At 36.6% G+C, this 22,669-nt stretch overlaps 1 protein-coding gene across 1 annotated transcript; it reads right to left on the bottom strand.

The window, feature by feature from the left end:
- Nucleotides 1-525: 525 nt before the first annotated feature.
- On the bottom strand, nt 526-13,841 carry LOC148875212 (Ubiquitin-specific protease family C19-related protein). Its single transcript, XM_088966014.1, has 4 exons — nt 12,863-13,841; nt 8,620-8,775; nt 1,389-1,600; nt 526-1,177 (listed from the first exon to the last, which is right to left on the bottom strand). Exons 1-4 carry the CDS (start codon nt 13,595-13,597, stop codon nt 985-987), a joined length of 1,296 nt encoding a protein of 431 aa, XP_088822140.1. The 5' UTR covers nt 13,598-13,841; the 3' UTR covers nt 526-984.
- Between the last annotated feature and the right edge of the window lie 8,828 nt (nt 13,842-22,669).

The raw sequence follows: 22,669 nt of genomic DNA, 5'->3' as shown, positions 1-22,669 counted from the left end.
TGAACCGGTGGTGGCTCCACAATCCACATACACCCTGTTTCTCCTGGGCTGGTTCCTGGAAAATTCATCTCGTTACATCACAAGGTGTGAAGGAATGAAGATGCATACTCAAACCCTTCTCTTGGACTCCTTTAAGTCCTAACAGGGGCCGGATACTTTCCTCTTTATTCCTCGCTCAAATAGATAAAAATGTCAGTCCAACCCATGAAGAGGTAATTGCTGCAGATACAACCTCAATAGAAACCGATAATTCTCCTTACCCAATAGAAACCTTAACTTTGCTGAGGATTCCAAATTTTAAATTCATTTCGCAAGCTCGTATGATCGTATCAACTAGAGGTAAACAGATCAACATTAAGTGCATGAGGCCCTTAGCCAAAAAAAAAAAAAAAAGAACAATGATGCAAACGTCGTTTGATTTTTGAATAGATTGTTTGGCTGTGCACCTGTGCCACCATATAATCAATTGGAATGGTATGTGGAATTGGAAACCCTGCAATGAAGTCATTCACAAATCACCGATCATAGTAAAGCACAAACAAATATTATTTCCTTCAACTTCAATATTCATTCTACAATCAAGTGTCATAATAAACGCAACACCAACCACTTGCATGAGCAAAGAGGAACCCTTTGGGGCATCTTCACCTCTTATGTACACAAAATCAGCTGAAACCAAAATGTATATGACATCCCAATACAACATTGCCTACTTGCTTACCTCTTCTTTATCCTCATCCATTAGAACACAAGACATATTTCGCCTGTCTAGACTATCCTCACTTATTTTGTGATCTTCTATCAAGCTTCCTGCTCTCTGCATCTTTAGGCCCATATTACATACACTTAAAAAACCTGGCTTCAGTAGGAACAGGGTGGTCCGGTACCAACTCATCTTTCTTTCCGGCTTCACCCGTACAATGTTGTCTTGCAACGTTACAATACACACTAGCGAAAGAAAGTTAAAGATGGCATGCAATATATTTACACAGGAACAACATCAGCATTTTGACTCTCATCACATGTCATGATGAGACCTTCAATGTACATGGGAAGAAAGCAGCGGGACCACCGGCACCCTGTTGAGGCTGGCTCTGTCGATGGGACGATCATAAGTACATTATCATGGCGCTGAACTACCCCCATCACGCTTACAGTGCTCCCTTCTTTGATATATCTGACATACAGAGTTTCTTTGGTTAATTCAAGAGCAATCCCTTTTAAAGCAGTGACATAGCATAGTCCCAGATCTGCCTCTTAGAGAAGCAAATTAATGCTCTGCTCCTTGTTATAAATTTCACAAGAAAATGCTTGCAACCTTACAGTTCCTATTTATGGTTTAGAGAATTTAAGGTTCATGGCTTGAGGCAGATCAATTTACAGCTTACCCTTCTTTCAGGCGCATGATGCGGTCATCACTGGAAAGGTTTCGCTCAGCTAGCCAACGTAGAAAACTTGGAGACAATTCTCGGTTTTCCTTGGTTACATCAACCACAGTAGCAGGTCTGACAAATGGGGCAACCTTTGCACCATAACCTGCTTTTACAAGTGCTCTTAACCCTGATTGGAAGTCTGATATATAAAAATCTGCCACATGTTTCTGTTCACAAGGGACAATGAATTGGTCAATATTCTGATAATAAAAGTTTGTTAAAAACCTGAGGACAAATAAATACACACTTATAAAATTACTTCTGCTAATCCCTTTGAACCGAGTTAAGCAGACAAATGAGTTTCAAATTTAATATTGATCATGCAGGGATGAATAAGCAGGGAATGTGAAGATTCTAATCATGACAAATAAAATGCACCATTTAACTTGATTTCTAGCCTGAAACACAATACTCTGGACAAAGACCACACAGATATGATAGTTCATAGCAGCATGTAGGGCATGATTTATCATGAATAAATGACTTGTAGCATCAAAAACTTGTGTGCTTAAAAAGAGAATGAGATGCAAGCAAATACACCCATAAGTGCCCATGAAAGTTAGGAACTCTCTTGGTAATACAAAGTAGTTTGACATATTACCCATACTTTACACCAAGAACCATCTAAATGGAAAAAGGCACTGATACAGGTAATTAGTTGCACAGCAGTTCATATACAAAGGTATAGATGAATAAACTTAGGTCTTAAGCATGATACTCTTCCGTCATTAATGTACTTGCTACAAAACATTTAACTTAATTTAAATTTTGAATCCTTGGATAGTTACTACAACGGTTTCCTTCAAAAGTGAAACTAATATAACATTTTCAACTTTTCTAAGTACATGTTTCCCAGGGATCATTTGAGGTTGACACATATCACTATAACCATGGTTACCAATGCAAAGCTCTAAGGAAGTTTGGAGAAATTTAAGAATGTAAAGACTTGTAAAAAAATTAAGAATTTAAAGGGTGTAGGATATTTTCACAAATTCCATGTCTTTCAACTTATGTTCTCTACTATAGGTGTTAAGTTTGATTTTTGGGCTCTCTACTATAGGATATTTAAGTTTTATCCATATAATTAAATATTGAAATCCATCCATGAAAAAATAAAACAAAATATTTAAAGTCTCTACAACAATTCTGCTAGCATGAGCATGTCTTGCACCACTGTTCCGGCTCCCAAGACCAGATAAAGGAGGGTTGCATCAGTTTGGCAGCTGGCACTAAAGCCTGCCAAAACCTGACGACCAAGGATCTTGATATGTCTTTTCATGCTCGTGCTAGGGCAATCTCAAGAAATGGCACGCTTTAACAATGGATATGGTATTAGACATAACGAAATGGCAAAACAGGATTCATATAGCTGACCCTATATAGTTGGGGGTTTGGATGATGATGATGATGACTGAAAGTCTCTATAACCCAAGAAGTTGAGTTGCAGAGGACAAATAAAACAGCCCATGGCTCACAAGACATAAGAAAACATTACACAAAGTTTGCTATTCCTAGTAAAATATTCTAATTCCTAGGTATCAAAACATTTTGCCTTCTGAACCACTCTATTGCACTTCATTCTACCTGTAAGGCAATGGGTTTATATAAGTGCATTAACCGGGCTGACCCAACGTGAACCCGAGTCAGACCAGACTAGTTCCAACCAATTGATAGTGGGGATGATGCATGAGCCAAAAGAGTCAAAATTGGAACTTTCTGATTTGTCATATATTTTTTATTCCATTAGGGGAGGAGCATTCAACATCTATAAAGGAGTAAAATTGGTAATGGTGCATTTCTCCTATTTCATTAGTTTCAATCTTTTCTATACCAGACCATCTCTGAGAGCCCATGTATTAGCCATCTGCACTAAGTCCTTGTCATCATCCACATTAAATTCAAACCCAAAACTTTGTTTTAAATACTCAGAATACCTTCAAATTAAATCGTCTCACACAGTCTACCATCCCAAACATCAAGGTTCAAAGTATTGGTGTCGAAGCATATCAGTAAGCTTGGATATGGATACGCACCACAATACACTTTGAATACACTTGGACAGTTGGATACATTGGGGAAACTCTTATAAATCCCAAACATACATCAATAACAATAAATCTAAACTTGAAATAAATATGAATGAGATATAAACACACAAGAAATACAAATTTTCATAGTTTATTATCGAGGAAAAGAACAGGAAAAGAGAGGGAAGAAGAGAAAGGAGAGGGAGAGAGGAAGGAAGAAGAAAACAAATGGTGAGAGAAAAAATAATAGGCTGGTGACACCAGAACTGATATATATATACATATATACCCTTGTGGCACACAACTAAGAACATTACATCAATTTTTTTTTCACTCTTAGAACCAGGCTTAAGGCTCTATTTGAAATTTTCCTTTCAATAAGTAAAAAGATTGTATATTAATAGTCACAAGAAATAAACAATACAAGCATCCCACGGAAAGGCACGAGACACTACCTCTCACTTAGACATTAGAAAAACAGAAATCAATTACAACTGAGCCCAATACAAGCCATCCTTGCTTACCCCTTGTTTAGCTAACCCATCTGCTATAGCATTAGTTATTCTCCTAACCCAACTTCTCATGTTCAAGTTCCTAGTCAGCCATTTAAATTTCTTCATCTCACCTCTATAACACCAAATTATCGAGTCTGGATCTTTCTACCAACCAACCACCAGCTTTGAATCCCCTTCAATCTCCAAATTTTCCACACCCAGTTCACTTGCAATATGTACCCCCTTTCATGACAGCAAGCAGTTTCGCCCTCATAGAGTCTCCCGATCCCACAGCACCAGATAATAGAACCATAATGTTTCCTTCCTTCCTTCTCAACACCCCTCCTATACCCAAGGGGCCTGGATTGCCTTGGCTACTCACATCAAGGTTTAATTTCACAAAGTCTTCAGCTGGAGGTGTCCACAGAACCTTTTCTTTTACTCTTAAGGATGAGTTTTTTGCCATTGCCTTCCAATTTCTCCATAAATCATCAAGGAACCAATGAGAGAAAGAATCCAGTGTCCAAAGCCAATGTATCACCCTCACCAATATACAATCTCTTACATCTTCTTTACTTCTCTCCTTTCTTGAGAAGATTCTAATGTTTCTTTCTTCCCAGAGTCCAAATTATTACTGCTCTAGCGCTTCTCCACATGATTCTTCCCCTCTTTTTAGGCCAAATGAAGGTAGAAGGGTCAAAAAGCTTATCTACCTCCGCTGGCAAGGTACAACTGCAACCATATAAAGAGAAAAGCCAGTTCCAAATATCTACAGCAAAAGGACAGGAAATTAGTAAGTGGAAACAGTTCTCTTCATTCAATTTACATATAGTGCACCAGTTTGGGGATAAGCACATGAAAGGTCTTCTTTTTTGTAGTATATCAAGAGTGTTGATCTTCCCATGATACACTTCCCAACAAAATGCTCCAACTTTAGGACGAATAGGCCAACACCACACTTCCTTCACAGGGAAAGGTTGAGAAGAAGAAGACAAGCAAAGAGATTTAAAGAAAGAAGCACAAGTAAAAGACCCTTTAGGATGAGGGACCCAAATACACTTATCCGATTTAGTAGGATCAAACAGATTCAAGAAGTAGCAGCAACCCATTCAGCTCTGCAATTTCAGCATCTCTCAACCCTCTTCGGAACCCAAAATTCCAATTGTGACCCAAAGGAAGAATAAGATGAGTCATAAAGTCTGACAGACACTTATTTTATGCAAAGAGACAGAATAAAGAGAAGGGAACAAATCCTTGAGAGCTGAACAGCCAATCCAGACATCTTTGCAAAATTTTACACCCTCCCTAGAACACACATCATACCTGATGAAACTGAGAAATTGGTGAAGAACACCATGAATAGCTTTCCACAGTGAGGAAAGGGTAGCCCATTGAGACACTCCTGCGTCCCATCCAGAGTCACCCTACCATGAATGCTAGCTATCACATCATGCCACAATTTATCCCACTCCAAAGGCCACCTCCAAACCCATTTTCCTAAAAGTGCTAAATTCATCTTAATTACATTACCTAGACCCAAACCTCCCTCTTGTAGGCCTTTAGTCGCTATCTCTCAACTTACCAAATGATCATTCTTCTCCTCCCCCGGTTCCCATAAGAAATCCCTCATCACTTTCTCAATCTTCCTCGCCTCCTTCTGTGGGATCCTAAAACACGGACAAGTGATATAGTGGCAAGTTTGCCAAAGTTGATCTGATCAAGATGATTCTCCCTCCCAAGTTTGCCAAAGTTGATCTGAACAGCGTGATTCTCCCACCCAAAGAGATGTAGCTCTTCTCCACACTACAAGTCTCTTTGCACACCTTTCAACAATCAATGAGTTTGATACATCATTGATAAATCCATCTTATAGTTCTTCCTAACCATGAAAATGATTTAGAATATATAAAATAAATTATTTATTAATTTTAAAATTTTTCTAAAATTTAAGAAAAAAATTATTGGCATAAATTATTGTTAGATCAATGAGTTTAAAAGATCACTAATAGATCCATTTATAGTTCTTTCTTGCAAATAAAATCATTTATAATTTTTTATAATTTTCTATAGAGTGTTGGAACAACCCATAGAAGTTGTCAAAAAAAGAAAGAAAAAACAATTTTTTTACCTATGCTGACAACAATTGAGCTATATCAGCTGTCACTTCTGTTGCTATAACCTTTAGCGGCAGTCATGACCACTGCCATAGGCCTATGATCACCAGCATAGGTCATATTGTTTTCCACTCATTCCACATACACATACCTTTGGATACATGTAGAATACACTCCATATCGAACGTATCATGTCGATATTTGAAACCTTGTAAACATCTTTATAATGTTTCATTAAAAATGGCATCTCTACATTTAATTTCTCATTTTCTAAGGCCAATAGAGAGGTTGTAATATAAATCCTTATCTTTTAGTCTTAAAGTCATCTTAAACCTTTCTTAGCCCATTTGTTACCCTCTTAATCTCAACCATGAATCATGGTAAAAAAGGGTCCCTATGATACCTGAATGTTTATACATTCCTAGCACGCTAATGTACAGCAATATTTATTGAATATATGACAGCACATACAGCACAGACACTTTAAGAGTATAACATTAACACTTCTATAACATGTAAAATAATATATTTATAGATATCCAAAGATTATTTAAATTTGGTAAGCTATGACTAGTAAGTATTAATAAATGAAACTTAGGCTCAGTTTGAAAGGAATACAAATGCAAATATGTACAATACAAATACATACAAAATAATATAAAATATAAAGGTTTTGCACTCTACATGTTTGTATTTGTACTCCTTCCATAGCTCAGTTTGGGAAGAGTACAAACTACAAATACAAATGCAAAACCTTGTATTTGTAGTTTGTACTCTTCCCAAACTAAGCCTTGGATGCAAAAACTAAACATAAAAAGCATGACCTAATTGTATTAAGTGGGAAAACTTACCAGCATGCTTGTCTAGGATCCTAGGTATTCATCAGCCATACTCTGTTTACCATATTCAGGTTCATGTATATGTCAATATTCATATCTAGGCATCATAGGTATCCGCCATACCCATCACCCCCAACCCTGGTGGCAGTGGGATTTGATCCCAAGTCTCCGCTACAATGAGCCAGTGACCCCAACCCTGGTGGTTGCTTTTTGGGTTGATCATGCTCTGCATCTAAAACTAGTCGATGCATCCTTCTCCTTTTATAAAATTTCCACTTGATCACCAGTAAATAATAATGGTAGTAACAACGATAACAATGGCATGAGGAATTGTTACAAGGACTATTTTGTGGCTGAAATCCTTGAAGTTCTTTGCAGATTATTCCTTTGAGGATTTAATGAGGAATTGGTCTGCAGTTGCCCTCACTTCCTCTAGGAAGCCTAGAGTTCAAGTAACTTGGACTCTGCCGATGGAGGGTTTTGTTAAGCTGAACTTTGACGGAAGTAGTCAGGGTAACCCAAGACCGTCTAGGATTAGTGGTGTACTGAGAAATGAGAACAGCAACATCATTGACTTTTTTTCGGGACTGGTGGGAATAGGAGACTGTTTTGTTGCAGTTTCCGAATTACATTCAAAAGGAGGGGAGTGGGAGAGAACAACATTCCAAATTACATGAGGCAAAGCTTTACCTCATGGGGCAGGGCTTATGTTAACAGTGAACAAGCATTCATTAACTCCAAAGGATTCTCACCAAATTAACGATCTGGACCTGCCCATGTCATCTCTCTATGTGACAGAAATGTGGTAGGTCAAAAAGAAAATAAGCCTAAATTATCCAATTAAAAATATATTTCTAGTAAAGATATGCTACCATAGCCAAACATGGATATGGATACAAGAAACAGGGATATGACCCTCCATTTCCTACAATTCTATATACAAATTGGGTATGAGTATTCCTAGGACTCTAATTGGATTGGATGTACTTAAATCCAAGTTTGAGCCAATTAAAAATAAGCAACATCCAAATCCAATCCTAAATCCAAATAGATGTATGGGAGGTGGACTCAACTCTGATCAGATTTATTGGATTTTGGATTTTATCCAAGTCCAATGTATCTGTTAGTAAACTACAGCAATGGAGGAATAACAACAGCAAACTGTTGACACATGCCCAAATACATGTCCTTTCTGACACATTTAGGCCGTCCACCGTACATGTAGTTGTGTGCCCCACATCATAGTGCATAAGACATATTCACAGATCACACCCAATTTTAGTATTTTATTTCTAATAATTAGATGTTTGTATTCATGAAGGAAAGGAGGGGTAAGTAACCCTTGATAGTCGATACAAAATTTAAAAAGAAAGAGTGGCCTTTTAACAATGCCAGATTTACATCAAGCAAAGCTGACCATTAGCTGATAAAAAAAGGTACAGCTAAACAGGAGTTGAAACTCAAAGAAGGTAAAGTATTTGTGTTAATAAACTTTAGGAGGAAATGGATGTTGATAGGTAAATTATGAAATGGTGAAATTGATGCAGCATTCCGGTACTTCAAGAACACAAAATCAGCCAACCAAACCAATGAAGCATGTGGAAAATAAACATTTGTGTTTCTCCACCATAGATTGAAAGAGAGAACCATATTTGAACAAAAAAAATATAAAAACAGAGCCTAGATACCACTAAGAAGCTAAACAAACTAACCTCTGAATGCCTAACTCCCCATGAAAATGGACGGTGCTTGGAGCTTGCAGACTTTCCACCCCATCCTTTATACTCATACAATTCTGTAGATACATATACACACCTGGGCACCCTCTGGTACGACGACTCTAATGGAATGCTGCCACAGGTAACAACCTACAGGAAAAACATACAACGTATTACCTGTCAAGATTTTTTTATGTATTTTGAAAGAGATGATAACTTTATTCAAAATGCAAGAGGACAAAATGAAAGAAACAAGTATTACCGATTTCAGAAAAAAAACTGTAAAACAAATTGCAAATATGCCATTGCAGAATTCGATCTATACTTGGATTGAGAAAATGAAAGAAACAAGTTTAAAACCTCACAACACAGAATACTCTTTTTCAGATAAAATAGAATAAAGATAGAGAGAACAAAACAGAAATTTAGGATCCAATAACTCGGTTTTTCCAGTAAACTAAGTGCCTGTTTAGGAGGGATTTCACAAAGCAGATTCTGGCATTACAAGGTATGCCCCACGTGGAAAGCCTTCAAACCATGTTTATTAAAAAACCTGGAAAGCCAAGAAAACATGTTCATGAGACAAGAAACCAACCATCCAGTGAAGCTATTCCTAGTAGGCTTCTCAGCTCAAGCAGCACTGTCAGTTAAGCATCAAAAACCACAACCCTGTCAACAATCAACAAGAGGATTATGGCTCCAGCAGCTCTGGCATGGTTTACTCTGATCTATGCTTTCTCTGTAGAAAATGCTAGATGACACAGACACTGTTTACAATTTTGTTGGACAAAAACTAGCCAATAGGAATAATTGGACTAGAAACCAAATGTTTACAAGATCAGAGGTTCAGAAGTACCAATATTTTGCAAGCTTTTGGACATGAATTAGTTAGTCCCAACTCCAAAATCCAAACCAAGTTAAGGTCTCTAAGTTTCCAAAAACAATTAAGGTTACATTGTAGTTTATATTACCAACAAACTCGATTGACCCTATGCACAATGGGTGAGTTGAGTTGCATAAATAAGGGGTTCAGCTTGCAATGCAAGTGCATCCTTTCTCTAATTCAATGGCTTAACCTCCAAGGACAATTCAAACTTTTCCTCATATAGTTCATCAATATATTTTTTTATAATCTCTAGTCCATCAATATATGAGAGTCCCTCTCAAAGATGTTTCTCTCAAATCCCATTACAAATACTAATGCAAGTCTTTGGAGTGATGAAAATAGAACAGTGTAGTTAAGGTGGCTAGGCAACAACTAGATGTTTTGGACTAGCAAGGTGAGTTGATGTCTAGGTGACAAAAATGAATAACTAAATACATACATATTTTGTATTGTATGAAACTCTGAATACATAAGCACTATGGCATTTCACGTTAATTATAAACTATTAATCCCCATATCAAATCAATAAATGAAGAGGTGGCTACCAAGACTTGATTTTTAGAAATAATGACAGGACTTTTTAATAACTTCCCTAGTTAAAAGGAAATCACTAATGCAAAACCCTAATTTACCACTACAAACACTACTATGAACAAAGCTGTATTGTACACGCTCATATGAACATGTTATAGGGGCACAATTAGTTATTTGTCCACACTAAGATGTTAATATTTATACCACCCACCTAGTTATTCACCTAGGGCTGAATCTCCCCAAGGCCTAGATGCCTAGGTGACACTTTTAACTATGCTGAAATACAGTAGTTTTGATCAAGCCTGTCAACACTACCAGCTTCAAGTACAGTAGGAATGTAGGATGATGATTCACATTTCTTGAAATCTCCACTAATCCTTCATGCAAAGGATTTCCCTAAGAGCATCCATCAATATTTAGTCTAGTGGAATTCCTTTGAATGGGCAACAACATCTGCATAACATCCAATTATCCTTTTTTTTTTCCTTCTTATGGGTGGAGGGAGGGGTCCAGATCTTGCAGCTATGACAAATAAGCCCAGTGCCCTGGTGGATATTATTACACACATCACCTAATATACCTCTTCTATTTCTGGAATATCCAAGCAGACCTCTTCACTTTATCATACTACAAGCTTAAGGAGCAATTGAAGGTTACCCCCTCAGTTTTTTTATAATAATGATCAAAACAATGTCAGTGCCCTAGTAGGTCATTTTCAGTTAAAAACATAAAATGAAGTGTCATACATGGATTACTCTTACAGTGACAAGCCTTTAGCAACACAATCTAGAGACAGATAAACCAAAACAACTATTGGATCAACATTAAACAAATCCATCTACAATATCCAATAATTAACAAAGAGACTAATCAAAACATATTTTTCAAGTTACCAAACCCTTAAAACATCATTATTACCATTTACTTTCACCCACCATTCCATATTCAAATGAAAAAACTCCATTTTTCTATTCCTCTCCTTCTAGGGGCATATTTTATGTTTTTGAATGTGTTCAAATATTTTCTCTCTCACATAAGCTCATGTCCTTTACTCCTTTATAGGCTTTTTTCTTGTCCTTTTAAAACCTTTGACCAGGGGTGTTGGTCAGTTAGGTAAAGTCGTAAACATGCCTTCACCCTTTCAGGTCAATCTTGGTTAGGTCTCGGTTGGGTTCTCTCAAACAAATAAAAAAGCACTATAAATATCACCCTCACTAAGAATAGCGGTACTGTTCATGACTAATGAGGCAGGTCAGGTTCAGTAATCCTATCCCAATTAGACAGCTTCATGTTGGAATTACTTCAGGTCAGGTTCAGGTTGAGCCAAATCCATGCTGAACCTGAACTGCTAGCATCCTACCTTTTTTTTATCAGTACCACTGGCATCCTACCTTTAATGTGCACCAGATCACTCCTCTTCATTGTCTATTCATTAATCTTCTTTCACATGGCTAAACATCACAGTCAATTTCCTTTATTTTTCAGGAAGGCAGTAATTGATGGGGGTGTTGGGAAGGGTAAGCTGTTTTAGACTTTTGGGGCCCCACTATTTCAGGTTAACAATTAGGGCTTTTCCCCTTTTTCTTAATGGCATGATCATGACAAGTTTAGTTGTGTGTCTTGTTACCATTTTTTTGATGAGTTATGTCTTGTTATAATAGCTAAATTCAGTTCTTGTTTTGTTCTCTATCTTGCACTCTACTCTCTTTTTTATTGTTTTTTGAGAATTAATTTTTATTTAAATCCAAAAGGTATCAACAGCAATTCTCCTATACAAAGTACAAGTACAAATTTTCAGCTCATGTAGAACATTTAATCAAACCTTTGATCCTTCTGATGTGAATCAACAGCAATTCTCCTAAAGAATGGCTTGTTCACCTTGCCCATCACTGATCATGACTCACCTCCCCCCCCCCCCTACTCCAGCAGATTTTGAAAGGAATGAAATTCCGTAACATCCTAAAACAAGATAATATCCATTCTTTAGCGGAAGAATCCTAACAATTGTTATTGATATCTTCCACCATGGAAACAGCAAACCTTCCCCTCTTTTCCAAGATCCCAAGCTACTTTATATGCACAATTTTCCATGATTAAACATTAAAATTTCAAACTTCAAATGCTAAATTCATAAAAAAATGTTGCATGATTTTTCCAGACTGTACTGACATGGAAAAGGACAAAAGGACATCAATCTAAGAAAGGAGGTAGTGTGAAGATTCAATCACTGCGGTCAAAAAATTATAACCAATTAGGACTCCAGTGAACCAAATAGTGATACCAGAAACGCCACCAATAAGCACCAAATAACTGGTACCAAGGAAGGAAAGGAAAATGATTTAGCCAAACGCCTTTCCTACCTGGCTAAATGCCAAACTTTTCAAGCAATATATAAGAAAATCATTGGTTCAATTAAGAAGCTAGCTTCTTAGTGTAGATGAACTACACAATGATCTTGCTCTCACATTCCAAGTCCATTTTGTTGAATTTCACAGAACCGGGCGGGGAATGAATTAAAAAAGAGGATAAGAAGCGTAAGGTTAATATAATAGCAAGCTAAAAATTCACATTCGGTAAGAATTGAAGTATTGTTGGTGACGAATGTGTTTATATGTTATATTCCCAAAACCGATAGAGAATCATCAGTAACTGCCGCTGCTACTACGAATTCTGTTAAGATTTGGCAAAATTCAGAGCATACCGCAGCTTTAAAGTATAAAATCAACGAAACATTCTAACTTTCAGAACTTTAAAAATGACAATAGGAAGTGAACCATAATAAATTGTCGAAAGAGGAAAAGGAAGAAAGAAAATTACCCCCGTGACCTTGACATACTGTCCATTTTTAGCACCTCTAAGCTCCGCATCAGGATATCTTCTCAAGAACCCTAACAGTCCTCTCATTCCCCAAGTATAATTCCAGCCAACAAGCAGCACAACCGGCAGTAAAATAGCCCCAACCACCACTAATATGACCGGCGTCTTCACCGTGACCATCATAAATCCGCCCACCAACAAACCCATGACCATGACCCCAATGAAAACCCACATTATCAACTTAGACACCTTAAACCCGAATTTAACCTCCTCAGTCAGATTGGTAACTGCCGCACCGTAGGTAGCCTTGCTGATAGAAGTCGATGTCTCCAACTGCCCAGAACGCCGGGTCCCACCGCCGCCCGAGGAGCCGAGCGGACCGGAGGTGATTAAACCAGTGGGCTGTAACGGCATGGGACCAGAAGATTTCTTCTGCAAAGGACCGGAACTGGAAGATTTGCTGAGTGGGCCGGAGTTGGAAGCGGATCGGAGGGATCCGCTGTTATGCTGAGAGGAGGATGAAGGGCGAGAGGTCTTGGACGAGGGAGGAGCATTGGAGGAAGGATCGACAGCGATGTCGAACATTTTGCCGAGCTCGCCCGATTTCTTGACGTCGCCGCCGGTATAAGGGACGGCACGCGACGCCACTGTAGGTGGGCGTTCCTTGAGTTGTTCCGGGCGGCCTGAGACGTAGAGGCCATTGCTGAGCTGGTGAGATGGAATTCGTGTTCCCATGAAACGAGGATTAAGTAGAGAGAGAGAGAGAGAGAGAGAGAGAGAAACAGTGAAGTGTGAGAGTGAGTGGGTGTGTGCAGGCAGGTTTTGAAGACGGTGGTGATTGTGGAGAAGGAAGGAGGTGATGGTGGTGGGAGATGACAATTTAAAAGACGAGTGTGGGGCTGTTATTTTCTGATAATGCCGTGCATATCCCTGTCTCGAAATGGCACTACAGTATTTGTTTGCTACTTTGGCGAGCCTTTCACCCTGTTACCGTCTTCGGAGGTTGACGTTTTAGTACCCATTCTGTAAATTACCACTTTACCCCTGCTAATTTCTTTTTTTTTTATATTTTCAATTTCTGAGAAATCGAATCCCATTCCCACACACGACACCAGGCTACAAAAAATCGATCGAAGCAAACCAAAATCTAAACCGTAAAAATAATAGGGTAAATAAATAAACGGTTGATCCATTCCTGTTCCATGGCACGGTCCACAGTGAAATGTTGACAGAGGATATGCTTATCATACGGCCGGGACCACTTTCGGATAAAAAAATAAAAACGAATAGAAAAATAATTAGGTCCAGCTGTGAGGAGGGTCCCTCAAAGCCCCGTTGTCTCCCAAAACCTCAAAGACAACATTTGTTTAGGGCTGTTCAGGGGAGAATTTCAATTTTCAAGCTTAGAAAGAAAGAGTAGGAGAGTAGTCGGTCGGTCACGTCCTATGGCAGCAGCGTAAGGACGATAATATCCTTTTCACCATGCAATTACAAAATATAATATATATATATTAAAAAAATAATGAAAACAAATGAAACATCCTCTGAGCTCTGTGATTCTCACTTGCCGACGAGCATCCGAAGTCGGAGAGAATGCTTTAAATTCTGAAAGTAGGTTTTTGATTGTTTGGAATGGAAGTTCGGCTTTTGAATTTTGATTTCTCTGATCCGAAATCTCTCCTTGATTGTGCATGACGCATGTACAAGCTTATTAGCTGACAACTGTCCAATCGATCTAGACCGTTCAATTGAAAGCCGCGGGATGTCGGACGGCTCGTGTTTGATTACATTGAATGGGATTCCAATCGCTTTCAAGCTTTTGCACTCCTTACAAGATTGTGAGGTGGGTGGATACGACTAATGTCGGCCCGATTTTGCTTCCTTTTTTTTCGATTTTTAATCACAGTTCCAAGTTTTCAAGCAAACGTTTTCAGTTTTCTTTCAAAATGGGAATTAATTTACCAATTACGTATGAATTGGATCGATTATGGAAATGTCATCAACCGTAAATCGTTTTCACTCTTCTGGGGCTGGGGGGTGTGGATACTGTTTTGGCTTTTTTCGTTAGTCAGTAGTTGGTAGTGGTAGGGGGATCGAGTAGGGAGTAGGGACGTAGTAGACGGATGTTTCTTTCACAATGTTGGTGGTAGGGCTACGAGGAAGGAAGGAGAGAGATAAGACATTTTTGGTTCTTTTATATGATTGATGATTTCATCCGAGTCCGACATCCCTCCTACTCCAGGGTCCAGCGTAATTGTGGTCAGTTACAATTCCAATTTCCAAACGGGATGATGTTGGGAGCTGGAGCTGGACCACTCTTTTGAATTTTGAATTTTTATTTCCTTTTTTTTTTTAATTTTGTTTTCCGGATCTCTCTTTCCTCCCCACTACATATGAATGTGTGACGAACAAGTGATGGGCACGAGCCTGAATCACCTGCCAAAAAAAATACAGGCTAATATGTTAATAAGGGCATAGCGGCCTGTACCGAAGCTTTCTGCACCTTTATTTTTTCTTTGGAACTGGTTCAGAGGGGTCAGTCTAAAACTGGTCTACCCCCTGAACTAGGCCACACTCCAATAGGATCCTTATAAGGATGTATTGTGAAGCCACTGATACAATACATCGGATATAGGGCATGTCATATCAAAATTTTGAACCTAACAGGCAATATCCTACCAATATTATTGACACTACATATCTCATATATGATAGATCCCACTTTTATAATGGGTTCCAATTTTGAATTTGGATTAACTAAACACTTTAGTTGTTGGGTGTGCTATGGAATAAATGATGAGGTTCCACACTAATATTAAATTCACGGTTCTCGTTGTAAAAGATGCTGACCCATCTATTTAACACCGGCATGGAACCTTTTCATTGTCAGATCAAGTTGGTAGGATGTTGGGACTTTTTTTTTTTTGTTTTTGCATGAACAATTTTTTCGAAATTAAGATAGATAGTAAGGGCCAAAACATACAAAAAAAAACAGCAACCGTTGCGTTTTTGTAAATCGGAGGAATGTTTGGTTGCGAAAGACGTGTTTCTCTTCTCACACTAACTATTCTTTCCTTTTTTTTCCCTTGTTATCTCTTTTTATTTTAATGCGCAAGTTTATCAATGAAATCACTTGCGTTGAAAGAAGGATCTATACGGTTGTACCAAAGTGGACTCTGAGGCAACCAGTTAAAAGGTTACTTCTGGGGATATTAAATTGTTTCTTCCATGAGTTATGAATTAACTATTAAGGCTCAGATTGTTTGGAGTACGAATTTTATTTGCTCTGGTGTGAATACATGGGAGTGCATATAGGTTGACTGTAAATTCTGTTTCTTTTTTCTATTTTTTTGTCTCTTTTTTATTTTCCCTTTTTTGTTTTCTTTGTGAGAAGTAAAATAGAGTTAAGTATTCTCACTTTTCTAAAAGTAGAAGGCTTTTACTTTAAAGAAATTTCTTAAAAATTGACCCAAAAAGAGAACCGTTTTTTGCATGGTTTTTAAAACCAGACAAGAAAAATCGGAAACCAATCACCCATTTTTCCCTAAAACTGTTGATTTTGGTCAGCAAACTGTTGAATCGGCTAGTTAACCATTCGAACCATTCAAACAGTTTTGGCCAGTTTTTAATTTTTTTAATTTTTTAATTTTTTTTGTTAGAATGGGCCGATCGTTCGGGTCAACCCGGTAACCGAACCCCTGACTGGTTGGGTCACTGGGTCGGTTTTAAAAACCATGATTTTTTGCCTCCAGGTTCTAGGTCAGTGGTTCAACCATCCAGCTCAAACAAATCAGCTTGTAATGTCATCACAAACATATCAGCAGCACACAAACTATTGTCCTCATTGAATAGTTTCACGGTTCAACCATCCAAGTCAAAATACATTGACCAAATCAACATTTTTTTTTTTTTTGCAAAACAACAATTCAAGGTGGTAAATGGACCCACGAAGGCAACTGGTTTCCAAGTCAATGATATTCTAAAGGGAAAAAATGATGTGGGAAAGACATGGTATAGGAAGAGTTTTAATCAATCAAAACCCACCCATGAATTTTGATAAATAACGCCTGATTGGTTACCAAGTTTATTATTCTAGTTGATTGATCAAAAGTTTTTCAGTTATTTTTGAAACATTATTGCTTAAACAAATAGCACCCTATATTCTCAATAAAGAGTATCTAAGGAATCGTTCATTCCACTCTCAAATAAAAGCAATCTTCCTCATTCACATGTCTATCTATTCTAGGAAAAGTGAATAGTGGATTCCACCCTTAAAGGAAAAAATGATAATTTATGATACATGAATGCCCATTTTTAAAGAAACTCATTGTAAAAACTTTCAATTGTGTAGAAGCAATTCTTTTAGATAAAATAGGATATTAATTGCAAATCTAAATAAGAAACTTAAAATAGAAATCAATAAATAGTGAACCTCAGAGGTATGCATTTGTGTTTGCTTGGCAAATTTGTCCACAAGTGCAACGTTCATCGCAAGTGCTATGGTGATCACCTATGTATCAATGATCTTCATTGATACTGATCTTCATGTACTTATAGGTAGTTAACTTCATTTTGAAGAAAGGGATACTGTCTAAAACTCACCATGAGTTTTCAGCATTTCTCTTAAACTCACCACAACTTTTCAAAACATCTAAAACTCACTATGTAGTAAGTTTTTATTTTCCAAAACTCACATTCCATTAGTGCACCCTTAATGTTTCTTAACAGAGGTGTCCACATCAACATAAATAACAACTTTTATGACCAAATCACCCTTCAATGGTGAGTTAGAGGAAAAGGGTCTTTTTCATTTTTCAAATTTCTTTTTTTTTTTACATTTTTAGCGTTTTGTTATAATTTCTAATGTTTTTTATAATTTCTGTTTTTTTTACATTTTTCTATTTTCTACAATCTATAAAATTTCCTGTATTTTTGTTACTTATTTACAAATTTTGTGTTTTTCTATAATTTTTGGTGTTTTTTCTACAATTTTTATTTTTGGATTTTGTTTTTCAATTTCTATATCTATAATTTGAAAATCATTTTTTATTTTGTGTGAAATTTCTATAACTTTTTATATTTTTTTGCAACTTTTGTGTTTTTATGTATTTTATATTTGAAAATATTTTTTGAACTTTTTCCTTTTTTCCATGTCTAAATATTAAAATATATGTATATTTTATATTTTTCTATGAAGGTTAAAATTGCAATATATTAACAACCGTTAGTCTCTTTAACGTTAAGTTAGTGACATAGTGAGTTTTAGACATTTTGAAAAGTTGTGGTGAATTTAAGAGAAATGCTGAAAACTCATGGTGAGTTTTTGACAATTTTCCTTGAAGAAACACGTGGGTACGTATCAAAGAAAAGGTATGTAACTATGTACTCTAATTGAAATCCCCTATACCAAATGGCTTCTATTTCAGACAAGTAGTGGTGGCAATTGGGCGGGTTGGGTTGGATTTGGTTTGGGTTGAGTTTCAACTCAACCCATTTAACCCGTCAAACCGTTAATGACCCAATTATGTAAAATTAAATGGGTTGGGTTCAACCCAAACTCGCTTTTACCCAATCCAACCTGCCCAAACCCATTAATCCTATATTTATGTACTTAAAACCAAAAACTAACTCTATTATAATAAATAAGTTGGTCATAGCTTAGTGGTAATAATAATTGTTATTTACACAAGTGGTGAATGTTCAAATCATGTTATATGCATTATTTTTACATAACCAACAAAGCCTTTTAACTATGTTTGGGCTTTGGATTTGACAAACCACTTAGGTTCAAACTGGTCAGACCAACTTGAACTATTTAATTGGCTTGTCTTTGAGCTAATCACATCAAGAGTGGTTGAACTGTTTAGATCTGGACCCGTCCGACCAAACCAGGTCTCGACTGGACCGGTCAGACTAGACCCGAACAGGTCGGATTCAATCCAGTTGTGACCACACCTGATCGGTCCAGTTCAGCTCGATCGGGCCAGACCCCAGTTGGACCGGTTCACTTCGGTTGGACCAGGCCAAGCCGGATTCGGGTCGGTCCCAGGCCGGATTTGGGTCGTGTTGTATGGATACGATCCAAACCAGGCAAAGCAAGTGGGGGTGGTTTAGGGTCTGGCCTTCACACCGGTTCGACCCGCTTTGGATTTGGCTCGACCCAGATCATCTTGTGTAAGTTTGGGTTGGGCTATGTGAATAATGATTGGACCGGATGACCCAAACCGGGAAAAGCAAGCGATATCGAGCCATCCCGTTTGAGGTCTATTTCAAATTCGAGTTGACCTAGATTGGTATATGCTGGATCGGGTCTGTAACATCCTATTTTCCTAAGAAAAAGTGTATAGAGAATAGGGATGAGCATTATTCGATTAAAACCGAAATATTGAACTGAAAATTTTGGTTTTGTTTTTTTTTTTTTTTCAGTTAGGTTTTTATGGTTTTTGGGTAATTTGGTTCGATTAGTTTGGTTTTTAAGAATTTCGGTTTTCGGTTTTGGTTTTCAAAGTTAGAAATTTGGTTAATCGAAAAAACCGAATTAACCAAAATTCATTATATAATATGTAATATATAATATAAAATATATAACATATAATATATAATATGCTATATATTTATATATTAATAATTTAATATATTTATATACATGTATTATAATGAAATTTCATAACATATTATAAGTTACAATATTTAGTATTATATATATTAATTAAATTCGGTTTTTAAGCAAAAATCGAACCGAAAATTTTGGTTTCGGTTATTTCAGTTTTCTTGTAATTCGGTTTCGATTCAATTTTTATTTTTTTATTATAATTTTTAAAATTTAGATTTATTTAGTTCGATTTTTAACCGAATAAACCAAATGCTCACCCCTAATAGAAATTGTCTCTTTCCACTTTAAAAGCCTCCTTTGCCACTTTCAAAGATGTAAATTAATCTTTCTAATTTAATCTCCTAAGTTAAATACTCATTATAAAGACTTTCAATGGTATGGGCTCCACTCTTTTAAATGAAATAGGTTATCAATTACAAATTTGATTTAATTTTTAAATTTAAATAAGGAACTCAAATTATATAAATAACATGTTATTGTTTACAAATAAAGTTTGATTTTTTCTCTTGTATAAAATATAATAAAAAAACAACAACATAAAAATGATGATAGGTGTCAAAAAGGTAGGTCAAAATGGTGGTCTTATATGTACTCAGTATCCGGTGGTCATTATCTACTTTTACGTAAAATAAAATAGAGATAGGACGAAGTTATTTGTTTTGGAATGTGGTAGGAAGTAGGATGCTGTGGTCCTCACTTTATATGAGATTTGAGATATGATGAAAATGGTGCAAATTCTGTAACAGTTTTGAGAAATTGCACTGCCATTAAATCTAATTCATAGTTACAAATAAATGGATTCAACTCTCAATACTGAAACAGGTGCAAAATTTATATACAGATTTACACTGCAAACAAATAGAGTAGCGAGGTGTTGCAAACCACATAAGTAACGTGTCACGGCAATGTAGTTGTAGGAAATAGTAGGGAATGAGGTTCAAAATTGAAATCAATAGTTTGATAGTTTGGTAAGTGGTCGAGAGGCATTTCATCAGAATCCTATGGTTTATGATAGAATTCATAATTCAAATCATGAACCTCAAGCGTTTTCAATTCCAATATTACGTTTGAATTTTTTTATTGAAAGTCTCATTTTATTTTATTGAAGTTTACACTTTGGGGGTGTTGTTTTTTTTGGATTTTGAGAGGGGGAAAGTTGGTCAATAGAAATTTGGTTCCTATTGACCAAAAATTTCATGTTCTTTTTTTAAATTTATGTTGGGATTAAGAAAAGTTTATTTTCCTGGGTACTACTTACCCGGGTAAGTGATACCCATCTCCTAGGTAGGTAAATAACTTTTCCACCTACGAGGAAAGTTGCCAACACTTGAATGGGACAAAAATATCCTTTTTAATAATGGATTTTTATGGCTAAAATGGTCATTGTTTTATTTATATGATAAATAAAAGAAACATGGGTAAATGCACTTATCCAAGTAAGTGTTTCTTAGAAAAAATTTACCCAGATAACTGCATTTATTGGGGTAAGTAAATTACCAAAAAACAAAAGGGGCCTTTATATAATTTGAATCAATGTGGATGATCTGCCTTCTTCTCATTCTTTTGTTTCTTTTAACTTTTTAAGAGACTTGTGTTTTGTGTTTTAAAACCTTAATAGAATAAGATTTATTTAGGTTATTTGAGACACTTTTGGAAACATTCTTTGTTTCAAACTTGATTATATCATCTCGTTTTCTAGTGTACAAGTATTAAAACTCCTATAGGAGACATCTGTTGAAAAACTTGCTGCCCCACACAAAAAATGAACAAATTTCTTTTGTAGTAATTATGGTTTTCAAAACCAGACTGGACCTGAAAACCCAGGAATTGGTCAACTGATCAGTTTTGTTTCACCCTCAAGCCACTTTTTAGATAAAAACCGTTGATTTGATCACAGCGACCCGCTGATTGGGCAGTCGAACTGTTGACTCGGACAATAATTTTTTGCCGTTTCTTTTTTTTTTTTTTTAAGTCAGAATGGGCTATTCATTCAAACCAGACGGTCAGACCATTCGATCTGAAAACTGGTACCCATAATGGTTCCCTGTCTGATCAAGTTTTAAAAACCTTGATAGAAATATTATTTATGAATCTAAAGATACAACATAAATTTATTGTTGGTTAAATGTTCAATGATCATAAATTACAAGCTTCATTGACTAAAATTTCTTTGCAGACAATGAATAGATGAAATTTAGACTAGTATTGGATGGTTCGGTTCAGTTCAGATGTCTTTTTTTCTTTTTTTAAATCTGAATCTTGATCATTGACCACACTCCTAGTCTGGTCTGCTCCTGAAGGTGATGCATGTATATGAAAATACAGTAATGACAAGAAATCAGTGAAAGTCTGAAACAGTTTAATTTTGATGTAAAATGCATCTACCTGTGTATTCAGGTTGCAACTTGCAAACTATAGTAGTGGGCTACTGTGGTCAATGATTTACACTATAAAGGATCCTGACTTCCAGTTTTATGGATGATGACCTCTCTAGACGAGAACTTTGGAACCTGGAGTTGGACAGTTTGTGTTACATAGCCTAAGAGAGTCCAACCTGTTTGACTATATCTCCTTCTAGGGAATAGCAAATTTATCACTAGAGAATTAAGTCTAATACATGACATGGCATGACACCAAAGCATTGAAGTGGGCTCATTTGGTTCTATCGTATGACACTTGGACTTGGACATTAGTTCTCTAATTAAGCTGCAAAAAAGAAGACAAGTCCTTAAAATAAGAAATGCCAAATGCAGCCTAACGCATCCTATGTATTCCTTTTCAATTGCCGATTTATTAGGTCCTCTTCTATTTTTTTTTTTTTTCCTTTATCTTTGTTGATTTCTTGATTTAGTACATACCACGGTCTCTTAATGGACCATTTTAATGCAAACAACTCATTTTCTCCCAATGGATGTTGGAGATAGACCTTTCATAATGGGCTTCGTGGGCTTGCGAATGGGTCAGACTCATGTGATCCAAGACTGAGCACAAGTCCATTTGAAAGTCAACCAAGCTAAGCAAGGGGTAAGAGTTGTATTTCTTTCTTGAAGCCAGATTTAACCAACGCTTCTTACTCTCCAGATTTGATGGTTTTTGCCTCGTGGATTGAAACACGAATATGGGGAGCCAAGAGGGGAACCCCCTTAAACTTCAACGTCAATGGGTTAATTTAGGTGCTGTTTGGTTTATTTAGT

The sequence above is a fragment of the Nelumbo lutea genome, chromosome 1, assembly GCF_056320005.1.
Source record: "Nelumbo lutea isolate HS-2025 chromosome 1, American lotus-T2T, whole genome shotgun sequence".
In the NCBI taxonomy this organism is placed as follows: domain Eukaryota; kingdom Viridiplantae; phylum Streptophyta; class Magnoliopsida; order Proteales; family Nelumbonaceae; genus Nelumbo; species Nelumbo lutea.
This window is presented reverse-complemented; position numbering and strand designations above follow the sequence as displayed.